Raw genomic sequence first — 25,780 nt, 5'->3', positions numbered from 1 at the left:
CCGTAAATTCCTTTTCTTCTAGCTCCTATTGGGAGACCCAGCACCCGCCCTGTTTCCTTCGGGATTTTTGGTTGTTTTCGGGTACACATGTTGTTCATGTTGAACGGTTTTCAGTTCTCCGATGTTACTTCGGAGTGAATTTGTTTAAACCAGTTATTGGCTTTCCTCCTTCTTGCTTTTGCACTAAAACTGGTGAGCCAGTGATCCCACTGGGGGTGTATAGCCAGAAGGGGAGGGGCCTTACACTTTTTAGTGTAATGCTTTGTGTGGCCTCCGGAGGCAGTAGCTATACACCCAATCGTCTGGGTCTCCCAATAGGAGCTAGAAGAAAAGGAATTTACGGTAAGTAACAAAATTCCCTTCTTTAATTTTAAAGATTTGGAAGAAAAGCGGGTCCAGTCTGGACTCCCGGCATGTCCCTTCACACCCCACTCTGTCGGGTGCTGTTAAGGTTGACTTTATAAGGCTGGAGCCTTCACATGCCGCGCTCCTTCACATCCTCTGTCGAGGCTCTGTTTGAAGTGGGAGCCTCCACGGTCCTCTCTGCTTGCAGAAGGCCGGTCTCCATCCGCAGCCCTGTCTGGTCCCTGCTGGAAGGAGCGTTAACCCCCACTCAGGGACATGGCCCTGCGTCTCAAAAGCTAAGTATTGAGACGTTTTTTCAGGGGTCCCGGGTACTTTTATTTGGGGGACAGTATGTGCTTTAGCGTTACTGTTAATTCCGGTCGGTTCTGGGGGTTTCCCCTGAGAACCGCGCCGAAGGTGCCTGCTTGTCGGCCGCATTTTAAAATCTAGGCCCCGGCTTCAGTTTGGGCCTAGTTTCGGTTTCGGCTTCTCTGCATGTTTTGCATACAGCGCCGCCCACCGCCCGACCAGCAGAGGGGAGGGCACTCCTCTCTGGGGAGATGTTCCCTCCCCTGTATCTCTCCCTTTATCTCTCTGCCCTCCGTTTTTCCCGCTCTTGGGCTTATACACGCCCCCCTCCTTCTCCCAGCGCCATTTTCTCAGCGTTATTACACTGGAAGGCGCTGGATGCTGCAGCTGCATACTGTCAGGAAGGCTGACGCTTCACAGGGTCTTTGAGCGGTGGAATCCGGAGGGCACACAGAGAGCGGGCTGGTAAGCCACAACCTTCGGTTGTGGACTTTTATTACACTCTCAGGCATTCTACAGGAGTGTATTCTGGCTGCAGAGCTTCCACCTCAGCAGCATGTCTGTCACTAGGAGCAAGGCTGCAAACATGTACGCTATATGCACTGCGTGTAAGCTCATTCTGCCAGAGCCAAGCACATACCCACATTGTGATGCCTGTGCTAACATGTTTGTGTCTCAGCCTGGAGCCTCCTCAGGGGTTCCTCCGGCTGCTCCGGCCCCGGTGGCTGAACCCCCGGCTTGGGTAGCTTCCTTTTCACAAGCTATTTCCCAGTCTTTTGCCGACTCCATGGGGCAGCTGTCCCGGACACTGCTGTCCATGCATCAGCCCCCCTCTCAGGGTGTCTCTGCGGCTCCGAGCTCTGCAGAGCCCTCAGAGCATGTCCTAGGACCCCGTCCCCCTAAACGGAGACGCAGGGAACCTTCTCCTTCCTCGTCCCACGGCTCTGATTCACAAGCCGAGGTGCAGGGCGAGGAGGATTCGTTTACTGTGGGCTCAGACGCTGCCTCTATGTACCCCATTGACTTGTCTGAGGGTGATGCGGATGTTAGTGACTTGATTGCGTCCATTAACTCCGTACTGAACCTCAACCCACAAGAGTCAGAGGAACAACCCTCTGATAGAGGTACACCAGTTTACCTCTCCTAAGAAACCTAGGAGTATGTTTTTTAACCACTCCAGCTTTCACACCACTGTTAACAAGCCCAGAGCCTGTCCTGACAAACGTTTTCCGAAGCGTAGTTCAGATGACCGTTTTCCTTTTCCACCGGAGGTGGTTAAGAACTGGGCCCAGTCCCCAAAGGTAGACCCTCCGGTGTCCAGGATCTCAGCCCGCACAGTCGTAGCTGTGGCTGATGGCACTTCTCTTAAGGATCCCACTGACCGCCAGGTTGACCTTCTGGCCAAGTCTGTATATGAGGCGGCAGGAGCCTCGTTCTCCCCGTCTTTTGCGGCAGTGTGGGCTCTTAAGGCAGTCTCTGCCTCTCTGGCGGAGATTCATTCCCTCTCCAGGGACTCTATTCCTGAGACGGATGCCTTAACTTCTCAAGCTTCGGCTTTTGCATCCTACGCCATGTCTGCCATCCTGGAGGCTTCTCACCGCACGGCGGTGGCCTCCGCTAACTCCCTCGCGATCCGCAGGATCTTGTGGCTTCGAGAGTGGAAAGCAGACGCTTCCTCTAAGAAGTACCTTGCGAGTCTCCCTTTTGCTGGGTCCCGGCTGTTTGGGGAACAGCTGGATGACATAATTAAGGAAGCTACTGGCGGGAAGAGTACTTCCTTGCCACAAGCTAAAGCCAAGAAACCTGTCCAGGGCAGGAACCAATCGAGGTTTCGTTCCTTTCGTTCCTCTAACTGGTCATCCTCTAAGCCCTCGGCCTCGTAAACTACCGCAGCCAAGGATCGTAAATCCAACTGGCGCGCAAAGCCGCGTCCTCAAAAGACCGGAGGAGCCGCTGCCACTAAGGCAGCCTCCTCGTGACTATCTGGCCGCGCCAGCAACGTCCTTGGTCGGTGGCAGGCTCTCCCACTTTGGCGACGTGTGGTTGCAACACGTCTCCGATCAGTGGGTGCGGGATATCATCTCCCACGGCTACAGGATAGAATTTTCTTCCAGCCCGCCAAACAGATTTTTTCTGTCCACCCCCCCCCCCTGCTCCAAAGCCGCCGCCTTCTCTCAGGCCGTGGCATCTCTGCAGGCCAACGGTGTAATTGTTCCGGTTCCCGCCCGGGAATGGTTCAGCGGTTTCTACTCAAACCTCTTTCTAGTCCCCAAAAAGGACGGTTCCTTCCGACCCATCCTGGATCTCAAGCTTCTCAACAAGCATGTTCAGGTGCGGCACTTTCGCATGGAATCTCTGAGATCGGTCATTGCTTCAATGACCCAGGGAGATTTTCTGGCATCCATCGACATCAGAGATGCCTATCTGCATGTGCCTATTGCGGTTTCACACCAGCGTTGGCTACGCTTTGCGATCGGAGAGGAACATTTCCAATTCGTGGCTCTCCCCTTTGGCTTAGCCACGGCCCCTCGAGTATTCACCAAGGTCATGGCAGCAGTGGTTGCGGTCCTGCACCTCCAGTGGTTGGTAGTGATTCCTTACCTGGACGACCTTCTAGTCAAGGCCTCATCCAGTGCAGACTGCCAGCGGAGTGTCTCTCTCACTCTCGCCACGCTAGTTCAGTTCGGGTGGCTTGTCAACCTGCCCAAGTCCACTCTGACCCCGACCCAGGTACTTTTGTACCTAGGGATGCAATTCGAGACTCTGCCGGCACTTGTCAAGTTGCCCTTAGTCAAACAGCAGTCCCTTCGTCTGGCGGTGCGCTCTCTGCTGAGGCACCGCCGTCATTCCATCAGACACCTCATGCAGGTGCTGGGTCAGATGGTGGCGTCCATGGAAGCGGTCCCCTTTGCTCAGTTCTATCTGCGTCTCCTGCAGCTGGACATTCTCCGCTGTTGGGACAAGCGGATCTCTTCCTTGCACAGGCAGGTGGCTCTGTCGTCACAGACCAGGAGCTCTCTTCAGTGGTGGCTTCGGCCCCTCTCTCTGTCTCAGGGACGCTCTTTCCTGACTCCGTCCTGGGTGATCCTCACCACGGATGCCAGCCTCTCCGGTTGGGGAGCAGTATTTCTCCATCACCGAGCACAGGGCACTTGGACTCCGTCCGAATCAGCCCTCTCGATCAATGTGCTGGAAATCAGAGCTGTGTTTCTAGCTCTCCTAGCCTTTCACCACCTGTTGGCGGGCAAGCACATTCGAGTTCAGTCGGACAACGCGACAGCGGTTGCCTACATCAATCACCAGGGCGGGACTCACAGCCGTCTGGCGATGTTGGAGGTTCAACGAATCCTCCAGTGGACGGAGGACTCCAAGTCCACAATATCTGCAGTCCACATCCCAGGCGTGGAAAACTGGGAGGCCGATTACCTCAGCCGTCAAACCGTGGACAGCGGCGAGTGGGCCCTGCACCCGTCAGTGTTCAGATCAATCTGCCGCAAGTGGGGCACTCCGGAAGTGGACCTAATGGCATCCCGGCACAACAACAAGGTTCCGGTTTACGTGGCTCGCTCCCACGATCCTCAAGCCTTCGCAGCAGACGCACTGGTTCAAGATTGGTCTCAGTTCCGTCTGGCCTATGTGTTTCCCCCTCTAGCGCTCTTGCCCAGGGTTCTGCGCAAGATCAGAATGGAGGGCCGTCGAGTCATACTCATTGCTCCGGACTGGCCCAGGCGAGCTTGGTACCCAGACCTGCTCCGTCTGTCCGTAGAGGTGCCGTGGCATCTCCCGGACCGCCCAGACCTTCTCTCTCAAGGTCCGTTCTTCCGCCAGAATTCTGCGGCTCTCAGATTGACGGCGTGGCTCTTGAGTCCTGGATCCTGACGGCTTCAGGCATTCCCTCTGAGGTCATCTCCACCATGACTCGGGCTCGGAAGTCTTCCTCGGCCAAGATTTACCACAGGACTTGGAGGATTTTCCTGTCCTGGTGTCGCTCTTCCGACCATGCTCCTTGGCCGTTCTCCTTGCCGACCATCCTTTCTTTTCTACAGTCCGGTCTACAGCTAGGACTGTCCCTCAATTCCCTCAAGGGACAGGTGTCGGCTCTGTCGGTATTGTTCCAGCGGCGTATCGCCCGACTGGCTCAGGTGCGCACTTTCATGCAGGGCGCATCTCACATCATTCCTCCTTACCGGCGGCCCTTGGATCCCTGGGACCTTAATCTAGTCCTCACGGCCTTACAGAAACCCCCCTTTGAGCCTCTCAGGGAGGTTCCCTTGTTTCGACTTTCACAGAAAGTTGTTTTTCTAGTAGCCATAACTTCTCTCAGGAGAGTTTCTGATTTGGCTGCGCTCTCTTCGGAATCCCCCTTTTTGGTGTTTCACCAAGACAAGGTGGTTCTTCGTCCGTCTCCGGACTTTCTCCCTAAGGTGGTGTCTCCTTTCCACCTTAACCAGGACATTTCATTGCCTTCTCTTTGTCCGGCCCCTGTGCATCGCTTTGAAAAGGCGTTGCATACCTTGGATTTGGTGCGGGCGCTCCGAATCCATGTGTCACGCACCGCCGTTTTTAGGCGGTGCACCTCACTTTTTGTGCTAACCACTGGTCAGCGCAAGGGTCTCGCTGCTTCTAAACCGACCCTAGCTCGTTGGATCAGGTCGGCTATCACCGATGCCTACCAGTGTTCTCAGGTGCCTCCCCCGCCAGGGATTAAGGCGCACTCGACCAGAGCTGTCGGTGCCTCCTGGGCTTTCAGGCACCAGGCTACGGCTCAGCAGGTTTGTCAGGCTGCCACATGGTCCAGTCTGCACACTTTTTCGAAGCACTACCAAGTGCATGCTCATGCTTCGGCAGATGCGAGCTTGGGCAGACGCATTCTTCAGGCGGCTGTCGCCCATTTGTGAAGTTAGGTTTTGCCTACTTCTCAGTTTGGTTTATTCCCACCCATGGACTGCTTTGGAACGTCCCATGGTTTGGGTCTCCCATAAGGAACGATAAAGAAAAAGAGAATTTTGTTTACTTACCGTAAATTCTTTTTCTTATAGTTCCGACATGGGAGACCCAGCACCCTCCCTGTTGCCTGTTGGCAGTTTTTTTGTTCCGTGTGTTTCACCGGCTGTTGTTAGTAGTCAGAGTTCCGGTTATTCCGAGTTTTACTCTATCTCTACTTATGGGTGGATGTCCTCCTTCAGCTTTTGCACTGAACTGGGTAGATTGTCATCCAGGGGGTGTATATAGCCCGGAGGGAGGAGCTACACGTTTGAGTGTAGTACTTTGTGTGTCCTCCGGAGGCAGAAGCTATACACCCATGGTTTGGGTCTCCCATGTCGGAACTATAAGAAAAAGAATTTACGGTAAGAAAACAAAATTCTCTTTTTTGCTGGGTCCAGGCTATTCGGTGAACAACTGGATGAAATTATTAAGGAAGCTACTGGCGGGAAGAGTACTTCCATGCCACAAACTAAAACCAGGAAACCTGTCCAGGGTAGGAACCAGTCGAGGTTTCGTTCCTTTCGTTCCTCCAACTGGTCGTCCTCTAAGCCCTCGGCCTCGTCCACTAACTCAGCCAAGGACCAGAAATCCAACTGGCGCCCAAAAGCGCGTCCACAGAAGACCGCAGGAGCTGCTGCCACTAAGGCAGCCTCCTCTTGACTATCTGGCCGCGCTAGCAACGTCCTTAGTCGGTGGCAGGCTCTCCCACTTTGGCGACGTGTGGTTTCAACACGTCTCCGATCAGTGGGTGCGGGATATCATCTCCCACGGCTACAGGATAGAATTCTCTTCCAGCCCGCCAAACAGATTTTTTCTGTCAACTCCCCCCTGCTCCAAGGCCGCCGCCTTCTCTCAGGCCGTGGCATCCTTGCAGGCCAACGGAGTAATTGTACCGGTGCCCGCCCGGGAACGGTTCAGAGGTTTCTACTCAAATCTCTTCCTAGTCCCCAAAAAGGACTGTTCCTTCCGGCCCATCCTGGATCTCAAGCTTCTCAACAAGCATGTTCAGGTGCGGCATTTTCGCATGGAGTCTCTGCGATCAGTCATTGCCTCAATGACCCAAGGGGATTTCCTGGCATCCATCGACATCAGAGATGCCTATCTGCATGTGCCAATTGCAGTTTCACACCAGCGTTGGCTACGTTTTGCAATCGTAGAGGAACATTTCCAATTCGTGGCTCTCCCCTTCGGGTTAGCCACGGCCCCTCGAGTATTCACCAAGGTCATGGCAGCAGTGGTTGCGGTTCTGCACCTCCAGGGGTTGGCAGTGATTCCTTACCTGGACGACCTTCTAGTCAAGGCTTCATCCAGCGCAGACTGTCAGCGGAGTGTCTCGCTCACTCTCGCCACTCTAGCCCAATTCGGGTGGCTTGTCAATCTGCCCAAATCCACTCCGACTCCGACCCAGAGGCTCACGTACCTAGGGATGCAGTTCGAGACTCTGCCGGCACTTGTGAAGCTGCCCTTAGTCAAACAGCAGTCCCTCCAACTGGCGGTGCGCTCTCTGCTGAGGCCCCGCCATCATTCCATCAGGCACCTAATGCAGGTGCTGGGTCAGATGGTGGCGTCAATGGAGGCTGTTCCCTTTGCCCAGTTCCAGTTCCATCTGCGTCCTCTGCAGCTGGACATTCTCCGCTGTTGGGACAAGCGGACTTCCTCCTTGCACAGGCTAGTGGCTCTGTCGCCACAGACCAGGAGCTCTCTTCAGTGGTGGCTTCGGCCCCTCTCTCTGTCTCAGGGGCGCTCCTTCCTGGCCCCGTCCTGGGTGATCCTCACCACGGATGCCAGTCTATCCGGCTGGGGAGCGGTATGTCTCAAACCACCGAGCGCAGGGCACTTGGACTCAGTCCGAGTCAGCCCTCTCGATCAATGTGCTGGAAACCAGAGCTGTGCTTCTAGCTCTCCTAGCCTTTCACCACCTGTTGGCGGGCACGCACATCCGAGGCCAGTCAGACAACGCGACAGCGGTTGCCTACATCAATCACCAAGGCGGGACACGCAGCCGCCTGGCAATGTTGGAGGTACAACGCATCCTTCAATGGACGGAGGACTCCAAGTCCACCATATCCGCAGTCCACATCCCAGGCGTGGAAAACTGGGAAGCAGATTATCTCAGCCGTCAAACCGTGGACAGTGGCGAGTGGTCCCTGCATCCGGCAGTGTTTCAGTCAATCTGCCGCAAGTGGGGCACTCCGGAAGTGGACCTAATGGCATCCCGTCACAACAACAAGGTTCCGGTTTACGTGGCTCGCTCCCACGATCCTCAGGCCTTTGCGGCGGACGCTTTGGTTCAAGACTGGTCCCAGTTTCGTCTGTCCTACGTGTTTCCCCCTCTAGCTCTCTTGCCCAGAGTTCTGCGCAAGATCAGAATGGAGGGCCGTCGGGTCATCCTCATTGCTCCAGACTGGCCCAGGCGACCTTGGTACCCAGACCTGCTCCATCTGTCCGTAGAGGTGCCGTGGCATCTTCCGGACCGTCCAGACCTTCTCTCACAAGGTCCGTTTTTCCGCCAGAATTCTGCGGCTCTCAGATTGACGGCGTGGCTCTTGAGTCGTGGATCTTGACGGCTTCTGGTATTCCTCCTGAAGTCATCTCCACTATGACTCGGGCTCTGAAGTCTTCCTCGGCCAAAATCTATCACAGGACTTGAAGAATTTTCCTGTCCTGGTGTCGCTCTTCCGGCCATGCTCCTTGGCCTTTTTCCTTGCCGACCCTTCTGTCCTTTCTACAGTCCGGTCTGCAGCTAGGACTATCCCTCAATTCCCTCAAGGGACAAGTCTCGGCTCTGTCAGTACTGTTCCAGCGGCGTATCGCCCGGCTGGCTCAAGTGCGCACCTTCATGCAGGGCGCGTCTCACATCATTCCGCCTTACCGGCGGCCCTTGGATCCCTGGGACCTCAATTTGGTCCTCACGGCCTTGCAGAAACCCCCCTTTGAGCCTCTTAGGGAGGTTTCTTTTTCGTCTTTCACAGAAAGTGGTCTTTCTAGTGGCCATAACTTCCTTCAGGAGAGTCTCTGATTTGGCTGCGCTCTCTTCGGAGTCACCTTTTTTGTTTTTTCATCAAGACAAGGTGGTTCTCCATCCGACTCCGGACTTTCTCCCTAAGGTGGTCTCTCCCTTCCACCTTAACCAGGACATTTCCCTGCCTTCCTTTTGTCCGGCTCCTGTTCATCGCTTTGAAAAAGCGTTGCATACTCTGGATCTGGTGCGGGCGCTCCGGATCTATGTGTCTCGCACCGCTGCTCTTAGGCGGTGCACCTCTCTTTTTGTGCTAACCACAGGTCGGCGTAAGGGCCTCTCTGCTTCTAAGCCGACCTTAGCTCGTTGGATTAGGTCGACCATTTCCGATGCCTACCAGTGTACTCAGGTGCCTCCCCCGCCGGGGATCAAGGCACACTCGACCAGAGCTGTCGGTGCCTCTTGGGCTTTCAGGCACCAGGCTACGGCTCAGCAAGTCTGTCAGGCTGCCACTTGGACTAGCCTGCATACCTTTTCAAAGCACTACCAAGTGCATGCTCATGCTTCGGCAGATGCCAGCTTGGGCAGACGCATTCTTCAGGCGGCTGTCGCCCATTTGTGAAGTTAGGCTCTGCCTACTTCTCAGTTTTTCTGTTTATTCCCACCCATGGACTGCTTTGAGACGTCCCAATGTCTGGGTCTCCCATAGGAACGATAAAGAAAAAGAGAATTTTGTTTACTTACCGTAAATTCTTTTTCTTATAGTTCCGTATTGGGAGGCCCAGCACCCTCCCTGTTGGCAGTTTCTTGTTCCGCGTGTTATCACCGGCTGTTGTCGTGGACAGAGTCTCCGGTTGTTCCGGTTCTTGCTCTGTCTTTACTTGTGGGTGGCTATTCTCCTTCAGCTTTTGCACTAAACTGGCTAGATCTGGTTTTCCAGGGGGTGTATAGGCTCAGAGGGAGGAGCTACACTTTTTAGTGTAGTACTTTGTGTGTCCTCCGGAGGCAGAAGCTATACACCCAATGTCTGGGTCTCCCAATACGGAACTATAAGAAAAAGAATTTACGGTAAGTAAACAAAATTCTCTTTTTTTTATGTTCTCACAGCGGCCTCCCTGCGCTCTTATGTAAAGCATGTTAGAATGCTGTATATAAGAGCCCACTGGTGGTGGCCACAGCTTATAGGCCATAAAACTGGTGACAGGTTCCCTTTAAATGATGGCTGTCCTTTCTGAACATGATACATAGTTAATCTACCCATGAAGTATAATGTCTTGTGTACTACTCCCAAAACTCTAAAGTGAATGCAATAAAACGGGTGTTGAAGACTCTGACGTGTTTGGGTTTTTCCTTATCTGTAGGTGAACCAATGGTGTCATCGGAGGCAGGAATCTGGGACAATTACAGTGTTAAGAAACAGCTTCTTCATTCCTGGTAAATCTATTAATCTATGCCGATCAGAATCAATTTACACTACTTTGTGCTCCTTGTAATCTTTCAACTAGAGCAGTTAGTGGCTTTTGTATGGTCTGAGTTAAGGGGTACCTGTCAGATTTGTTACCTTTTAACCCATTCCTCATCTAGTAGCCCACAGGTCAAAATTTGTAATTTCAAGCTAGTGGCAGTTCTTGGCGTTTGCCTAGAGGAGGCTGAAATTTAGGACTTTGCTTTATTTGTGGATTTCATTGATATTCGGTGTTAGCAGTGGACGAACTCTAGCACCACCTATTGGAAGTAGCAATCCTGAAAGCCAGTAGTGATCCTTTAACTAGCCTTTTCATGTGACTTTAAGATTTATGCCAGATCAGAACTTCAATATGCAGATACGGTGTTTCTGGATGATTGCCCCTAGTCAGAGCAAAGTATGAGATCTGATCTTGCTGTATGTGAAGCTATAGTGGGGTTCATGGGGGAAAAAAAATTCTCCTTGCGGAGACTGACAAACCAATCTGGCTGCCAGTGAGGCGTCTTATAGCTACAGGTCTCCTCTGGGAAAGATCAGATCTCATACCTTGCACTGACGAGGGGCAATCACCCCCAAACACAGTGTCTGCAAATTGAAGTTCTGATCTGGCATAAATCCTAAGTCATATGAAAAGGCTCACTTTTGGCTTTTAGGATTGCTACTTCCAATAGGTGGCGCTAGTTTGTCTCCTTCCTCCCTGAAGAGGCAGTTTGAATATTTCCCAGAGGTGCATTGCAGCTACAAGTCTCCTCACTGGCAGCCAGATTGGTTTGTCAGTCTCCACAAGGAGAAAAGTTTTCCCCTTAGAATTTAGCAGCAGAATTTACTATGTGTTCGGCAGCGGAAACTGCACATTAAATAGCAATGTGTGTCTCTCTCCTAAAATAAGTGTTGTTTGTAAATTGCATTCAACCACTAGATTATGCTCCGTATGGACACTGTCATGTTGCCTGCCAGTCAACCATTTTCTATCACTGACCTCGTACCTTCTTTATTTTTTTTTCCAGCACTGTTATTGCGAGCAATATCCTGCTGGTGGACGAGATTATGAGAGCAGGAATGTCCTCTCTGAAAGGATGAAGTTAAGCTCTCTGCATTTCCTATGCTCTCGGTCATTTGCTGAACCAGTGGCTCCAGTTAACTTCACTTAAAACTGTAAAATGATAGCACCTATTGAAATTAATTTGATTTAACTTTCAGAATTTTATTTATTTCAGTTTTTTTATGGCACTGAAGTGTACAAGTCGGCCCTCCAGTCTTTGTACTCAATAAAAAGAATACGCGTAATCTTCACTACTGATGCTTTACCCTCATCAGCTTGCCTGAGATCAAAGCTAGTCTAATCAAACGTACAGCGGGTGAATTACGTATTAAGCACGTCACCAATATTCTAAGGAAATATATTTTTAAAGGTGTTATTGACCTTAATTTCTCTCTGTAACACATCCAATCCACACAGGCAAAGAAATTTAAACCATAGATGTCCTTTAATCTAGTGATGTGCAATGAGAGATTACACAGGAAGAAAGGTATTGAACACACTGAAATTTATTTAAAGGGGTATTCCCATCTTCAAGATCCTATCCCAATATGTAGTAATAATGGCAAATGCCACCAATTAAAAATGTATAGTTCTCCTTATTAGCTGTCTCTTACATCATGTGCAGAACCTTAGAGCAGCTCAGGTATCCATGGTTACGGCCACTAGCAACTGTCACATATGTGTGGTTGTAACCATGGATACCTAAGCTGCTGCAATTCCCTGCACATAAGGTAAGTGGCTTCCCTAATCAGGAGAACTATGCTACATTTCTAATTGGACGTATTTGCTAATGTTATTATTACACCTACTATCTATTGGATAGGATCTTGGTGATGAGCATACACCTTAAATAGTTTGTACAAAAGCCTTTGTTGGTGACAGCTTCAAGATGCCTGTTTTATGGATAAACTAGTCACGTGCATTGCTCAGGTGTGAATTTGGCTCATTTTTCCACACAAACACTTGTCAAACTATTAAGGTTTGGTGGGCTCCTTCCATGAACTTTGAGCTTTAGTTCCTTCCATATATTTTCTATTAGATCCAGGTCATTTGGTTGGCTGGGCAATTCTACTAGCTTTATTTTCTTTTTCTGAAACCAATTGAATTTCCTTGCTGAAATGTTCCCCCTGGTTTAATCATCATTCTGGTAGATGTCATCAGATTTTATTTATGAAAGTTTCAGTACATTTGTCCTTTCATCCTGCCTTCAATTACATGAATTTTGCCAGTGCCGCATTCTGAAAAACTACCCCACCTCCAGACTTCACTGTTGGTATTGTGTTTTTGGGGTGTTATCGCTAACCAGGAACAATAAGGCTTTGTGCGCACTAGAAATGTGATTTTTCTCAAGAAAATTTCTTGAGAAACTTCTGGGAGTGGAAGATTTTCCGGATCTCTGGAAAAATCAGCACCAAATCCGCGGTAAATCCGCATGCGGATTAGCCGCGATTTTCCCGCAGGTTGTTCCCTGCGGATTTTGCAGGCTGTACTGCAGAAATCCGCAGGTACCTGCGGAAAAGAATTGACATGCTTATTTTCTCAAGAAAATCCTCTCAAGGAAATTTCTTGAGAAAAATCCGCAGCGTGCGCACAGCTATTTTTTTTTTTTCTCATAGGATTTGCTAGGAAATGTCTGCACAAAGATTGCAGACATTTCTCAAGAAATTTCTGCAGCAAATCCGCGGGTAAAACGGCCTAGTGCGCGCACAGCCTAAGGGAGTGTTTTGCATGTACCAATCAGATGAGAGGGATTCTCTTGTTTAAAAATGTAACATTATATCACTGCAGTGGATTAAGATTTCACAGATATGCCCATCATTGTCTACCCCACCAAAGGAAAAGCCATCGACAAATTAATGCATATAACCAATGATGAGCGAGTTTTGAAATACTCGGATTCGCAATACTAGTGACGAGTATTGTCTAATACTTGCATATGCATTCCGAATAGCGTGTGCAATGCAAGTCAATGGGGAAAACTCACAATATAACTAATAACCCGAATGCCGTACTATTTGTGCGAGTAGCTAATAGTAAGACATTTGGATTACTCTTTACATTGCGAATATTCCCCATTGACTTGCATTGCACACACTATTCAGAATGCTTACGCGAGTATTAGAGAATACTCATTACGAGTATCACGCATCTGAGTATTTTTCGAAACTCTCATCATTACATATAAGGCCCCTTTCACACGTCAGTGATTCTGGTACGTTTGTGCTTTTTTTTTTTTTTAAACGTACCAGAATCACTGACATACGCAGACCCATTATAATGAATGGGTCTGCTCACACGTCAGTGATTTTTCACTGCACGTGTCTCCGTGCAGCGTACCCGCGTGTGCGTGATTGCTGCACGGAGACATGTCCATTTTTTTCTGGCATCACTGATGTTCCACGGACCACGCAGTGGTGTGATCCGTGAAACACGTGCCAGAAAAAAACGTGCTTTTAAAATAAAAAAACATTTTAACTCACCCGGCGTCCAGCGATCTCCTCTGCAGCCTGCTGCTTCTAAGCCGGCTGATTACTGTCGCGCATATTCATTATGCGCGACACAGCCGACCCGGAAGCAGCTGCTGCAGGGGTCACCGCCGACCGGATGCTGCGTCGCGGGAGCGATCAGCACCATGGACAGCGGGAGCGGGCGCAGGTGAGTGAATCTCTAAGTGCAATCACGGGCCACGGAGAACGGAGCCCGGATTGCACTTAGACAACCCACGTGTGCCGTGATTTTCAGCACACGCAGGGACATGTGCGTGTTTTACACGCCAGTGAAAAACGTCTGTTTTTCACTGACGTGTGAAACGGGCCTTACCAACATGGTATGATGGACAAAATGTTTCATTTTTGGATCATCACTCAAAAACCTGAACACACACATTGCCTGTCTGTTTTGTGTTATAGCATGCTGGTCAGTCTGTTGGAAGTATACATTATCCATGATTCTAGTTGATTACGAAGTTATAAATGTTGTCAGTCTCCTATTTCATAAAGTCTTTACAATCAGGTGGACTTGTCATATACAAATTTTCAATTTTTCCTTTAGTCTTTGTAAACTTAAGGGTACTGTTCCACTTGCGTACAGTGAGAGAATCTTAAGCGATATGCTAATAACCCTCTGCTACGCATGTCAGCCGTAGGTCATGCAACTGTTGTGATGGTATCACAGCTGCAGAGAATTGGGAGGGAGCACTTTCTCCCCATCTCCTCCGCTGCCTGTCTCTGTGTACATTTCCCTGCAGTTGTGCGATGTTTCACACGTTCCAATAAGCTTGTATGGGGGTGCGTGAGTTGAGACTTGCAGGCCAAACAAAGCATGCCGCTATGGCATGAGAAAATCAGTGTGATACTGCCCCATAGTTTCGCGCTGGTTCGAGTGTAATCCGATGTTTTATCGGATCGCACTCGCACATGGAAATCGCAAGTGGAACAATACCCTTAACATGAGTCTCATAAAAAAAGTGTGACTGAAGTTAAGGCTGCACTGTAATGTCTTACCTAATAGTTCTCAGTGTGACTCCCAAAAATATTGGTGTGAATGTACAACAGTCCAGACAATCATACAGTTTAAAGGCTCATTTAGATATAGATTTTTTTTTTTCATGGATAGAAACTAAAGGTGGCTTTACACGCTACGACATCACTAAAGCTATGTCGTTGGGGTCACGGATTTTGTGACGCACATCCGGCTGTGTTAGCGATGTCGTTGCGTGTGACACCTATTAGCGATTTCTTCGGCGCTCCATTGGGAGACCCAGACGATTGGGTGTATAGTACTGCCTCCGGAGGCCACACAAAGCATTACACTAAAAAGTGTAAGGCCCCTCCCCTTCTGGCTATACACCCCCAGTGGGATCACTGGCTCACCAGTTTTCTGCTTTGTGCGAAGGAGGTCAGACATCCACGCATAGCTCCACTGTTTTAGTCAGCAGCAGCTGCTGACTATGTCGGATGGAAGAAAAGAGGGCCCATACTAGGGCCCCCAGCATGCTCCCTTCTCACCCCACTTTTGTCGGGTGTTTGTTAAGGTTGAGGTACCCATTGCGGGTACGGAGGCTGGAGCCCACATGCTGTTTTCCTTCCCCATCCCCCCTCAGGGCTCTGGGCGAAGTGGGATCTTACAGGTCTCCAGGCACTGAGACCGGGCTCCATCCACAGACCCAGAGAACCTGCTGGATATGGAGCTGAGTATCGTCAGGGACAGGCCCTGCTACATTAAGGTACTCTGTGTCCCCGGGCAAGCGCGCACACACACACCAGCATTGCTGGGAGTGTTAGTGCGCCGGGGGCAACAGCGCGGAGCGCTCGTGCTATTATTCACTACAGCTTTGCTGAGTGACTTTATGTATTGGGAACTGCCGCGCCGGCCGTTGCTGGGTGTTTTTTACATTGTGGCGCGGCTGGGACTTGTGGTGCGCCGGGGACTTCCGAGTCCCCGGCTTTGCGGCCTAGTTTTCGTTTCGTTCCCGCCTCCAGCCCTGCCAGTCAGGGGTGAGGCGGGACGCTGTACAGACAGTCAGCGCCGAGGGCTGGAGTCTGCTTTGCATTCTCCAGCCCCCTTCACTGGACACAGTGGGACGCCAGTTTCCCGCTCTTGTCTGGGGCACGCCCACGGCCCGCCCCTCGTCACACGAGCTGGAGAAGGACGCCGGCAGCCATTCCTGCACGCAGTCCGAGCTGGGGAACGGAGACATGCTCTGGGCAACCACTCACAGGGCTCTGGCGACCACACACCCGCGTTATAAGCGGGCGGTAAGCAGCACCTGAAGTGCTGACCCCACTAAATACCGAAGTGTCCATTTGTATTTTATGCTTGTATGCTATACACTGCACTGTACGGTCGCTATCTTTGGCTATATGCCCTCCTAGATGGCGAGATAACAGCAGCAAAAAAGCAAGGGTGCTAAGGCACAGTTTTTCTAGGCTGCTTGTATTGCATGCGCTGAAGTGTTCATTTGTACTTATGCTTGTATGCTATACATTGCACTGTACGGTCGCTACTCTTGGCTATATTCTCCTAGAGGGCTGGACAACAGCAGCAAAAAAGCATGGGCGCCAAGGCACAGGCTTTCTATGCTGCTTGTATTGCATGTGCTGAAGTGCTCATTTGTACTTATGCTTGTATGCTATACATTGCACTGTACGGTCGCTACTCTGGGCTATATTCTCCTAGATGGCTGGACAACAGCAGCAAAAAAGCATGGGCGCCAAGGCACAGGCTTTCTATGCTGCTTGTATTGCATGCGCTGAAGTGTTCATTTGTACTTATGCTTGTATGCTATACATTGCACTGTACGGTCGCTACTCTTGGCTATATTCTCCTAGAGGGCTGGACAACAGCAGCAAAAAAGCATGGGCGCCAAGGCACAGGCTTTCTATGCTGCTTGTATTGCATGTGCTGAAGTGCTCATTTGTACTTATGCTTGTATGCTATACATTGCACTGTACGGTCGCTACTCTGGGCTATATTCTCCTAGATGGCTGGACAACAGCAGCAAAAAAGCATGGGCGCCAAGGCACAGGCTTTCTATGCTGCTTGTATTGCATGTGCTGAAGTGTTTATGCTTGTATGCTATACATTGCATAGATGGCTAGAATACAGCAGCAAAAAAGCAACACAGGCTTTCTATGCTGCTTTTCCTGCATGTGATACTGTTCCACCGGCAGGTTCCACTGACCCCCATTGTGTGCAATGCTCCCCTGTAGCACTTGGTCAGCCGGGGTCTCTACTAGAGGTGGCCAAAGGAAACCACCTGTGAACCCTGTCCAGGGACAGGGACGGAGTTGCAGTTTCGGCTGATAGATTGTCATGGGATAGAGACTTTGCAGTCCAGACAGGCCATGGGCAATCTTGATTAATGCTCCCTGGCCACCCTCATTTGGAACATAATCAGTGCTCCGGGGGGGGGTCCCAGGCATTCCAGGGTGAAGGCTCTGACACGGACGGCAGTCCCAGACAGCCTAAGCTAGCTCGCTGGGTGCGGCACTCGGCTTCATCACTGGTCAAGGTCCCAGCAGGAACTCTCTGTATGATGAGGCAGACGTAGCTGATCAGGGCTTTGGTCCTGACACCGCTCTCAATCCGGATACACCGGATGGTGACGCCATAGTGAATGATCTTATAGCGTCCATCAATGGAATGTTGGATATTTCTCCCTCAGCTCCCCCAGTGGAGGAGTCAGCTTCACAGCAGGAGAAATCCCTTTTTCAGTATCTCATGCGTATATTGAGTACTTTTCTGGCCACGCTGACTTCAGAGAAGCAGTTCAGAAACACCACGCTTACCAGATAAGCGTGTTCTCCAAACGTATTAAGGATACACGTTATCCCTTTACCCTGACGTGGTAAAGCACTGGACCCAGGGTCCAAAGGTGGATCCCCCAATCTCCAGGCTTGCGGCTAGATCCATAGTTGCAGTGGAGATGGGACGTCACTTAAAGATGCCATTGACAGACAGATGGACCTCTGGTTGAAATCTGTCTGTGAAGCTATCAGCGTGTCGGTTGCTCCGGCATTCGCAGCCGTATGGGCACTCTAAGCTTTTTCAGCTGGTCTTGCGCAGCTGGTCTTGAGCACATGTACATCTGTGCCGCAGGTGGTGTCCTTAACCTCGCAATGTCTGCATTGCGACTTACCCTAGTAATGCTGTCCTGGGGGGACAGTCGAGGTTTCGGTCCTTCCCAGGCTCGGGCAGGTCCCAATTGTCCTCGTCCAAAAGGGCTCAAAATGCTCAGAGGGGCTCAAATTCCGGCCGGGCTCAATCACGCCCAAGGAAGGCTGCAGGAGGAACCGCTACCAAGGCGGTGTCCTCATGATTTCAGCTCTCTCTCTCCGCATCCGCGGTTGGTGGCAGACTCTCCCGCTTGGCGACATTTAGCTGCCGCAGGTCACAGACCGGTGGGTGAGAGACATTGTGTCTCACGTGTACAGGACATTCCCCCCCCCCCGCCGAGCCGATGCTCTTCTGCAGGCAGAAGGAGTGGTAATCCCTGTTCCTCTTCAGGAACAAGACACTGTTTTTTCCTCCAATCTGATTGGGGTGCCAAAAAAGGGTGGCTCTTTCCGTTCCGTTCTGGACCTAAAACTGCTCACCAAGCACGTGAAGGCCAGGCGGTTCCGGATGTAACCCTCCGCTCCGTCATTGCCTCAATGTCTCAAGGAGATTTCCTAGCATCAATAGATATCAGGATGCTTATCTCCACGTGCCGATTGCTCCAGAGCACCAGCGTTTGCTACGTTTCGTTATTGAAGACGAGCATCTTCAGTGCGTAGCCCTGCCCTTCGGTCTGGCGACAGCCCTACGGGTTTTCACCAAGTTCAGGGCAGCAGTGGGAGCAGTCCTGCACTCTCAGGGTCACTCTGTGATCCTTACTGGACGATCCACTTGTCAAGGCACCCTCTCAAGAGGCATGCCAACACAGCCTGAACGGGGCGCTGGAGACTCTCCAGAGTTTCTGGTGGATCATCAACTTTTCAAGGTTACATCGGGCACCGACCCAATCGCTGACATATCTGGGCATGGAGTTTCACACTCCCTCAGCGATAGTGAAGCTTCCGCTGGACAAGCAGCGTTCACTACAGACGGGGGTGCAGTCTCTCCTTCAAGGCCAGTCACACCCCTTAAGACGCCTCATGCAGAGGCAGTCACTTTCGCGCAGTTTCATCTGCGTCCACTTCAATGGGACATGCTTTGCCAATGGGTTGGGGAGTCGACGTCCCTAGACAGGAACGTTTCCCTTCTCAGACGGTCAAGGACTCTCTTCAGAGGAGTCCATCCTTCAGATCAATGTTCTGGAAATCTGGGCAGTGTATCTTGCCCTGCAAGCCTTCCAGCAGTGGCTCTAAGGAAAACGGATCCGAATTCAGTCGGACAATTCCACAGCGGTGGCAGACATCGCCCACCAAGGCGGAACACGCATCGCCAAGCCTACCAGGCAATCCGGCGGATTCTGACGTGGGTGGGGGACAGAGCATCCACCATATCCGCAGTTCACATCCCGGGCGTAGAAAATTGGGAAGCAGACTTCCTCAGTCGCCTGGGCATGGACGCAGGGGAATGGCCTCTGCACCCAGAATGGTGTCAGGAAATCTGTAGCAGCTGGGGGATGCCGGACGTCGACCTAATGGCGTCTCGGCACAACAACAAGGTCCCGATTTTCATGGCGCGGTCTCACGAGCAAAGAGCTCTGGCGGCAGGCGCCCTAGTTCAGGATTGGTCGCAGTTCCAGCTACCCTATGTGTTTCCACCTCTGGCACTGTTGCCCAGAGTGCTACGCAAGCTCAGCTCCGCTTGCCGCCGCGCCATCCTCGTCGTCCCAGACTGGCCGAGGAGGTCGTGGTTCCCGGATCTGTGGCATCTCACGGTCGGCCAACCGTGGGCACTCTCAGACCGGCCAGACTTGCTGTCCCAAGGGCCGTTTTTTCCACTGAATTCTACGGCCCTGATCCTGACTGTATGGCCATCGAGTCCGAGATCCTAGCGTCTTCAGGATTATCTCAAGACGTCATTGCCACCATGAGACGGGCTAGGAAGCCGACGTCTGCCAAGATCTACCACAAGACGTGGAAGTTATTCTTATCTTGGTGCTCTGCTTCGGGAGTGTCTCCCTGGCCATTTGCATTGTCTCCTTTTTCCTCCCTTCCTGCATCTGGATTGGGAAAAGGTTTGTCGCTCGGCTCCCTTAAAGGACAAGTCGCAGCGCTGTCGGTATTCTTTCAGAAGCGCCTAGTACGACTTCCTCAGGTACGCACGTTCCTGCAGGGGGGTTATCACATTGTCCCTCCGTACAAGAGGCCGTTAGACCCATGGGATCTGCACAGGGTATTAATTGCTCTCCAGGAGCCGCCCTTCGAGCCTCTGAGGGATGTTTTCACTTTCTCGACTTTCACAGAAAGTGGCCTTTCTGGTAGCGGTCACGTCTCTTCGGAGAGTGTCCGAACTAGCAGCGCGGTCATCCAAAGCTCCCTTCCTGGTGTTCACCAAGATAAGGTAGTGCTGCGTCCGATCCCAGAGTTTCTCCCTAAGGTGGTATCCCCTTTTTATCACAATCAGGATATCTCCTTACCTTCCTTTTATCCATTTCATCGATATGTAATGGCTTTGCATTGTTGGATCTGGTGTAGAGCACCCAGAATCTACATTCCCGCACGGCGCCCCTGCGCCGCTCGGATGCACTCTTTGTCCTTGTCACTGGTCAGCGCAAGGGATCGCAGGCTGCAAAATCCACCCTGGCTCGATGGATCAAGGAACCAATTCTTGAAGCCTACCGTTCTGCGGGACTTCCGGTTCCATCAGGGCTGAAGGCCCATTCTACCAGAGCCGTGGGTGCGTCCTGGGCATTACGACACCAGGCTACAGCTCAACAGGTGTGCCAGGCAGCTACCTGGTCGAGTCTGCACACTTTCACCAAACATTATCAGGTGCATACCTATGCTTCGGCGGACGCCAGCCTAGGTAGAAGAGGCCTGCAGGCGGCAGTTGCCTCCCCGTAGGGGAGGGCTGTCTTTGCAGCTCTAACATGAGGTATTTCTTTTCCCACCCAGGGACAGCTTTTGGACGTCCCAATCGTCTGGGTCTCCCAATGGAGCGCCGAAGAAGAAGGGAATTTTGTTACTTACCGTAAATTCCTTTTCTTCTAGCTCCTATTGGGAGACCCAGCACCCGCCCTGTTTCCTTCGGGATTTTTGGTTGTTTTTCGGGTACACATGTTGTTCATGTTGAATGGTTTTCAGTTCTCCGATGTTACTTCGGAGTGAATTTGTTTAAACCAGTTATTGGCTTTCCTCCTTCTTGCTTTTGCACTAAAACTGGTGAGCCAGTGATCCCACTGGGGGTGTATAGCCAGAAGGGGAGGGGCCTTACACTTTTTAGTGTAATGCTTTGTGTGGCCTCCGGAGGCAGTACTATACACCCAATCGTCTGGGTCTCCCAATAGGAGCTAGAAGAAAAGGAATTTACGGTAAGTAACAAAATTCCCTTCTTTGAATCGTTGCAAAAATGTTCAAAGTCGCTCATCGGTGACACCCCCCCCCCCTAATCTCAATTATCGTTACTTCTGCAGTAACAATGTTGTTCCTTGTTTCTGCGACAGCACACATCACTACGTGTGACACCGCAGGAACGAGGAAGCTCTCCTTACCTGCGTCCCGCCAGCAATGAGGAAGGAAGGAGTTGGGCGGGATGTTTGTCCCGCACATCTCCGCCCCTCTGCTTTGATTGGGCGGCCACTTAGTGATGTTGCGGTGATGCCAAACGCACCTTCCCCTTGAGGGAGGGATTGTTCGGCGGTCACAGTGACGTCGCAGAGCAGGTATATGCGTGTGACGCTGCCGTAGCGATCATGTTCGCTACGGCAGCGATTACCACATATCGTTACGACGGGGGCAAGTGCTATCGCAATTGCTAGTGATGTTGTAGCGTGTAAAGCACCCTTTAGTATATAGTCTATGGGGTGGTCCACTTTTTATTTTGTGGAAATGTCTGATATTGATCCAAGTGTCAGGTCAAAATTGCAAAGGCAGTCTGTGCAAAATAAGAATCTGATGTTATTTAAATGCTGCCCATCTTCACAGACTGTTACAAGGTAGAAAACTCCCCTAACCACCCTGAGAAACTTGGACACCATGACTGGCGCTATTTATGAAAATCCAACGGAACACTGAACAAAATCTCTATTGAAATAAGGGTCATTTTTCTTGTACATGAAAAAACTGACATCTTAATTAGCCCTTGTTAATCTGTAGGGGATTTTCCCATTCCAGTGGCACATTGTCACAGCCAGCGTGAATTATATCAGACACTATTGACACAACCTTCAACATAATCACTGACTTGACCTAGCTGATTACCTTACAAATTGCAAATACTGGTAAGTGTACAAATGGCTGTAATGTTTGAAGAGATGATTGCTGGAAATCTTAAGGTCCAGTCACACTAAGCAACTTACCAGCGATCCCAACAACGATAGGGATCGCTGGTAAGTTGCTAGGAGGTTGCTGGTGAGATGTCACACTGCGACGCTCCAGCGATCCCACCAGCAACCTGACCTGGCAGGGATCGCTAGAGCGTGGCTACACGAGTTGCTGGTGAGCTCACCAGCAACCAATGACCAGCCCCAAGTCTCCTAGTTACAGCACACATCAGGTTAATTAACCCGATGTGTGCTGCAGCTAAATGTGCACAGAGCAGGGAGCAGCGCACACTGAGCGCTGGCTCCTTGCTCTCCTAGTTACAGCACACATCGGGTTAATTACCTGATGTGTGCTGCAGCTAAATGTGCTCAGAGCAGGAGCCGGCACTGACAGTGAGAGAGGCGGAGGCTGGTATCATAGGTAAATATCGGGTAACCAAGGACAGGGCTTCTTGGTTACCCGATGTTTACATTGGATACCAGCCTCCGCAGAAGCCGGCTCCCTGCTCACTGCACATTAGTTGTTGCTGTCTCGCTGTCACACACAGCGATCTGTGCTTCACAGCAGGACAGCAACAACTAAAAAATGGCCCAGGACATTCAGCAACAACCAACGACCTCACAGCAGGGGCCAGGTTGTTGCTGGATGTCACACACAGCAACATCGCTAGCAACGTCACAAAAGTTGTTCGTTACCAGCGATGTTGCTAGCGATGTTGCTTAGTGTGACGGGGCCTTTAAGCCGAAGATGGCAAGTTCTCTTTACAGCATCAGTTTCATATTTTGTTCACTTACACAATTCTCTATACAAAACCTTTAAAGGGGTATTCCAATATGGAGTAGATATAATAATGTTAGCAAATACTTCCAATTAGAAATGTAGGATAGTTCTCCAGATTAGCTAAGTATCTTACCTCATTTGCAGGGCATTGCAGCTTAGGTATCCATGGTTACGACCACTCATTGACAGTTGTTCGTTGTCGTAACCATAGTGTCATTTCACTTGAGGGGGGATTCTTCTGTTCTGGTACTTAGGGACTCTGTAAATAGAGTCCCCAAACAATTCTAGGAATATTCTATGCTTCAAGAGCTAAATGGTGCAGCTTCCCTCCCTTCACAAGTCTTGTTGTGTGGCTAAACCGTACCGCACTCAGCTGAAATTTACATATTTTGGTGTCATGGTTACCCATTTTTCCCTATGAATATGTAAAATCTGGGGCTAAAATTAGGGGGGGGAGTCTGTCAAAGGGACATTGCTCCCCCAAACCATAACAGGAATATCTGCAGTATAATATGGCACCCCTTCCTTTCTGAGCATTCCACTGTTCCTGAAAAGTAGCTCCTGATTACATGTAGGGTATTGGTGCACTTAGGAGAAATTGCACAACAAACTGGTCCATTTTGTTTTTCCTACAAGCCATTAGAAAAACTAAACTTAAGCCTGCTTTACACGAGTCGATCTATCGTGCAATAGCACGAGCAATCGTACCCGCCCCCATCGTTTTTGCGTCACGGGCAAATCGCTGCCCGTGGCGCACAAACTCGTTTAACCCCCATCACACACACTTACCTTCCGGACAACCTCGCTGTGGGCGACAAACGTCCACTTCCTGAAGTGGGAGGGACGTTTGGCGTCACAGCGACGTCACACGGCAGCCGGCCAATAGAAGCGGAGGGGCGGAGATGAGCGGGATGTAAACATCCCGCCCACCTCCTTCCTTCCATTTAGCCGGCGGGTGCCGTGGGACGCAGGTACGCTGTGTTCATCGTTCCCGTGGTGTCACACAGAGCAACGTGTGATGCCACGGAAACGATGAACAACCAGCGCCATTGAAAATAAACGATATCATGAAAGTTAACGACTAGTACACGACTCACGATTTGTGAGCGATACTGCGTCTCTCGGAGGTGTCACACGAGACGACGTTGTGCGCTATTCCGGATGTGCGTCACAAAAACCGTGACCCCCAACGACATATCGCACAATATATAGTCTCGTGTAAAGCCCGCATTAGTAGTGGGAAAAATGGTAAATTTTCATTTACTTAGCCTAAATGTTATAAAATTCTGTAAATATCCCGCTGATGAAAAATGCTCGCTGTACCTAGATAAATTCCGAGAGGTGTAGTTACCGCAATGGGTTTCTGCGGTTTTGCCTTTGTAGGAGCTTTTTAAATGTGACCTGGTGTGTGCAATCCACTCCAGACAAAATAGCATTCCAAAATTGGAATAGCGCTCTTTCCCTTCTGAACCCTTCCATGGCACAAAGGATGTTTCCACCACATATAAGGTATGTGTACTCAGGAGAAATTGCACAACAAATTATACAGGGTAGGCCATTTATATGGATACACCTATATAAAATGGGAATGGTTGGCGATATCTACTTCCTCTTTGTGGCTCATTAGTATATGGGAGGGGGAAACTTTTCAAGATGGACTTTACTTTTCCAATGGGAAGAGGGTCATGTAACACATCAAACTTATTGAGAATTTCACAGAAAAACAATGGTCTGCTTGGTTTTAACAACTTTATTAGTTCATTAGTTATTTACAATTTTATGACCACTTATAAAATGTGTTCAAAGTGCTGCCCATTGTGTTGGATTGTCAATGCAACCCTCTTCTCCCACTCTTGACACACTGATAGCAACACCGCAGAAGAAATGCTAGCACAGGCTTCCAGTATCTGTTATTTCACATCTTGTATCTTCACAGCATAGACAATTTCCTTCAGATGACCTCAAAGAGAAGTCTAAGGGCGGCTTTGCACACTACGACATTGCAGGTGCGATGTCGGTGGGGTCAAATTGAAAGTGACGCACTTCCGGCATCACATGCGACATCGTAGTGTGTAAAGCCTAGATGATACGATTTACGAGCGCAAAATCGTCGTAATCGTATCATCGCTGCAGCGTCGGCGTAATCCATAATTACGCTGGCGCGACAGTCCGATGTTGTTCCTCGTTCCTGCGGCAGCACACATCGCTGTGTGTGAAGCCGCAGGAGCAAGGAACATCTCCTACCGGCGTCACCGCGGCTTCCGTAGGATATGCGGAAGGAAGGAGGTGGGCGGGATGTTTACATCCTGCTCATCTCCGCCCCTCTGCCGCTATTGGTCGCCTGCCGTGTGACGTCGCTATGACGCCGCACGACCCGCCCCCTTAGGAAGGAGGCGGAGCGACGGCCAGAGCGACGGTCGCAGGGCGGGTGAGTGCGTGTGAAGCTGGCGTAGCGATAATTTTCGCTACGCCAGCTATCACACGATATCGTACCTGCGACGGGGGCGGGGACTATCGCGTGCGACATCGCAGCATCGGCTTGCGATGTCGCAACGTGCAAAGCCCGCCTAAGGCCCTGTGCACAAGAGAAAATGTACCTGCGGAATTTTCTGCAGGTTCACGCAGCAGCTTCCCAGAAACTGCAGCTATCCATTGGTGCGGATTTCATGCGTAAGGCTATGTGCGCACTTACCGGATTTTGCCGCGGTTTTGCTGCATGTTTCGCTGCAGAAAATGTTCATAACATCTCTGCAGTGAATCACCAGCAAATCCTATGGAGAAAAAAAATCCTGTGCGCACTGGGCGGAATTTGACAGCTGCATGTTTTGCTGCGGAAATCCCGCAGCAAAAACAAGTGCATGTCACTTCTTTTCCGCACATCGCTGCGGGATTTCACTCCATTGACTCAATGTTAATCATGAAATCCCGCAGGGAATAACGCAGGCAGCAAATTCTGTGCGGTTCACTGCGTTTTCCTG

General features: G+C 50.6%; 1 protein-coding gene across 1 annotated transcript in view; it reads left to right on the top strand.

Moving 5' to 3' along the window:
* CCT6A (chaperonin containing TCP1 subunit 6A) overlaps positions 1-11,357 on the top strand; it is a 134,243-nt gene extending 122,886 nt beyond the window's left edge. Inside the window, exons 13-14 of the mRNA XM_075336329.1 lie at positions 9,961-10,033; positions 11,072-11,357. Of these exons, the coding sequence (XP_075192444.1) occupies positions 9,961-10,033; positions 11,072-11,144 (146 nt within the window). The 3' untranslated portion in view covers positions 11,145-11,357. The remainder of the gene's footprint in view (positions 1-9,960; positions 10,034-11,071) is intronic.
* The last annotated feature ends 14,423 nt before the right edge of the window (positions 11,358-25,780 follow it).

This window comes from Anomaloglossus baeobatrachus, chromosome 2 (genome assembly GCF_048569485.1).
Source record: "Anomaloglossus baeobatrachus isolate aAnoBae1 chromosome 2, aAnoBae1.hap1, whole genome shotgun sequence".
NCBI lineage: Eukaryota > Metazoa > Chordata > Amphibia > Anura > Aromobatidae > Anomaloglossus > Anomaloglossus baeobatrachus.
The sequence above is the reverse complement of the archived record's forward strand: the minus strand, read 5'-3'. Positions and strand labels throughout refer to the sequence as shown.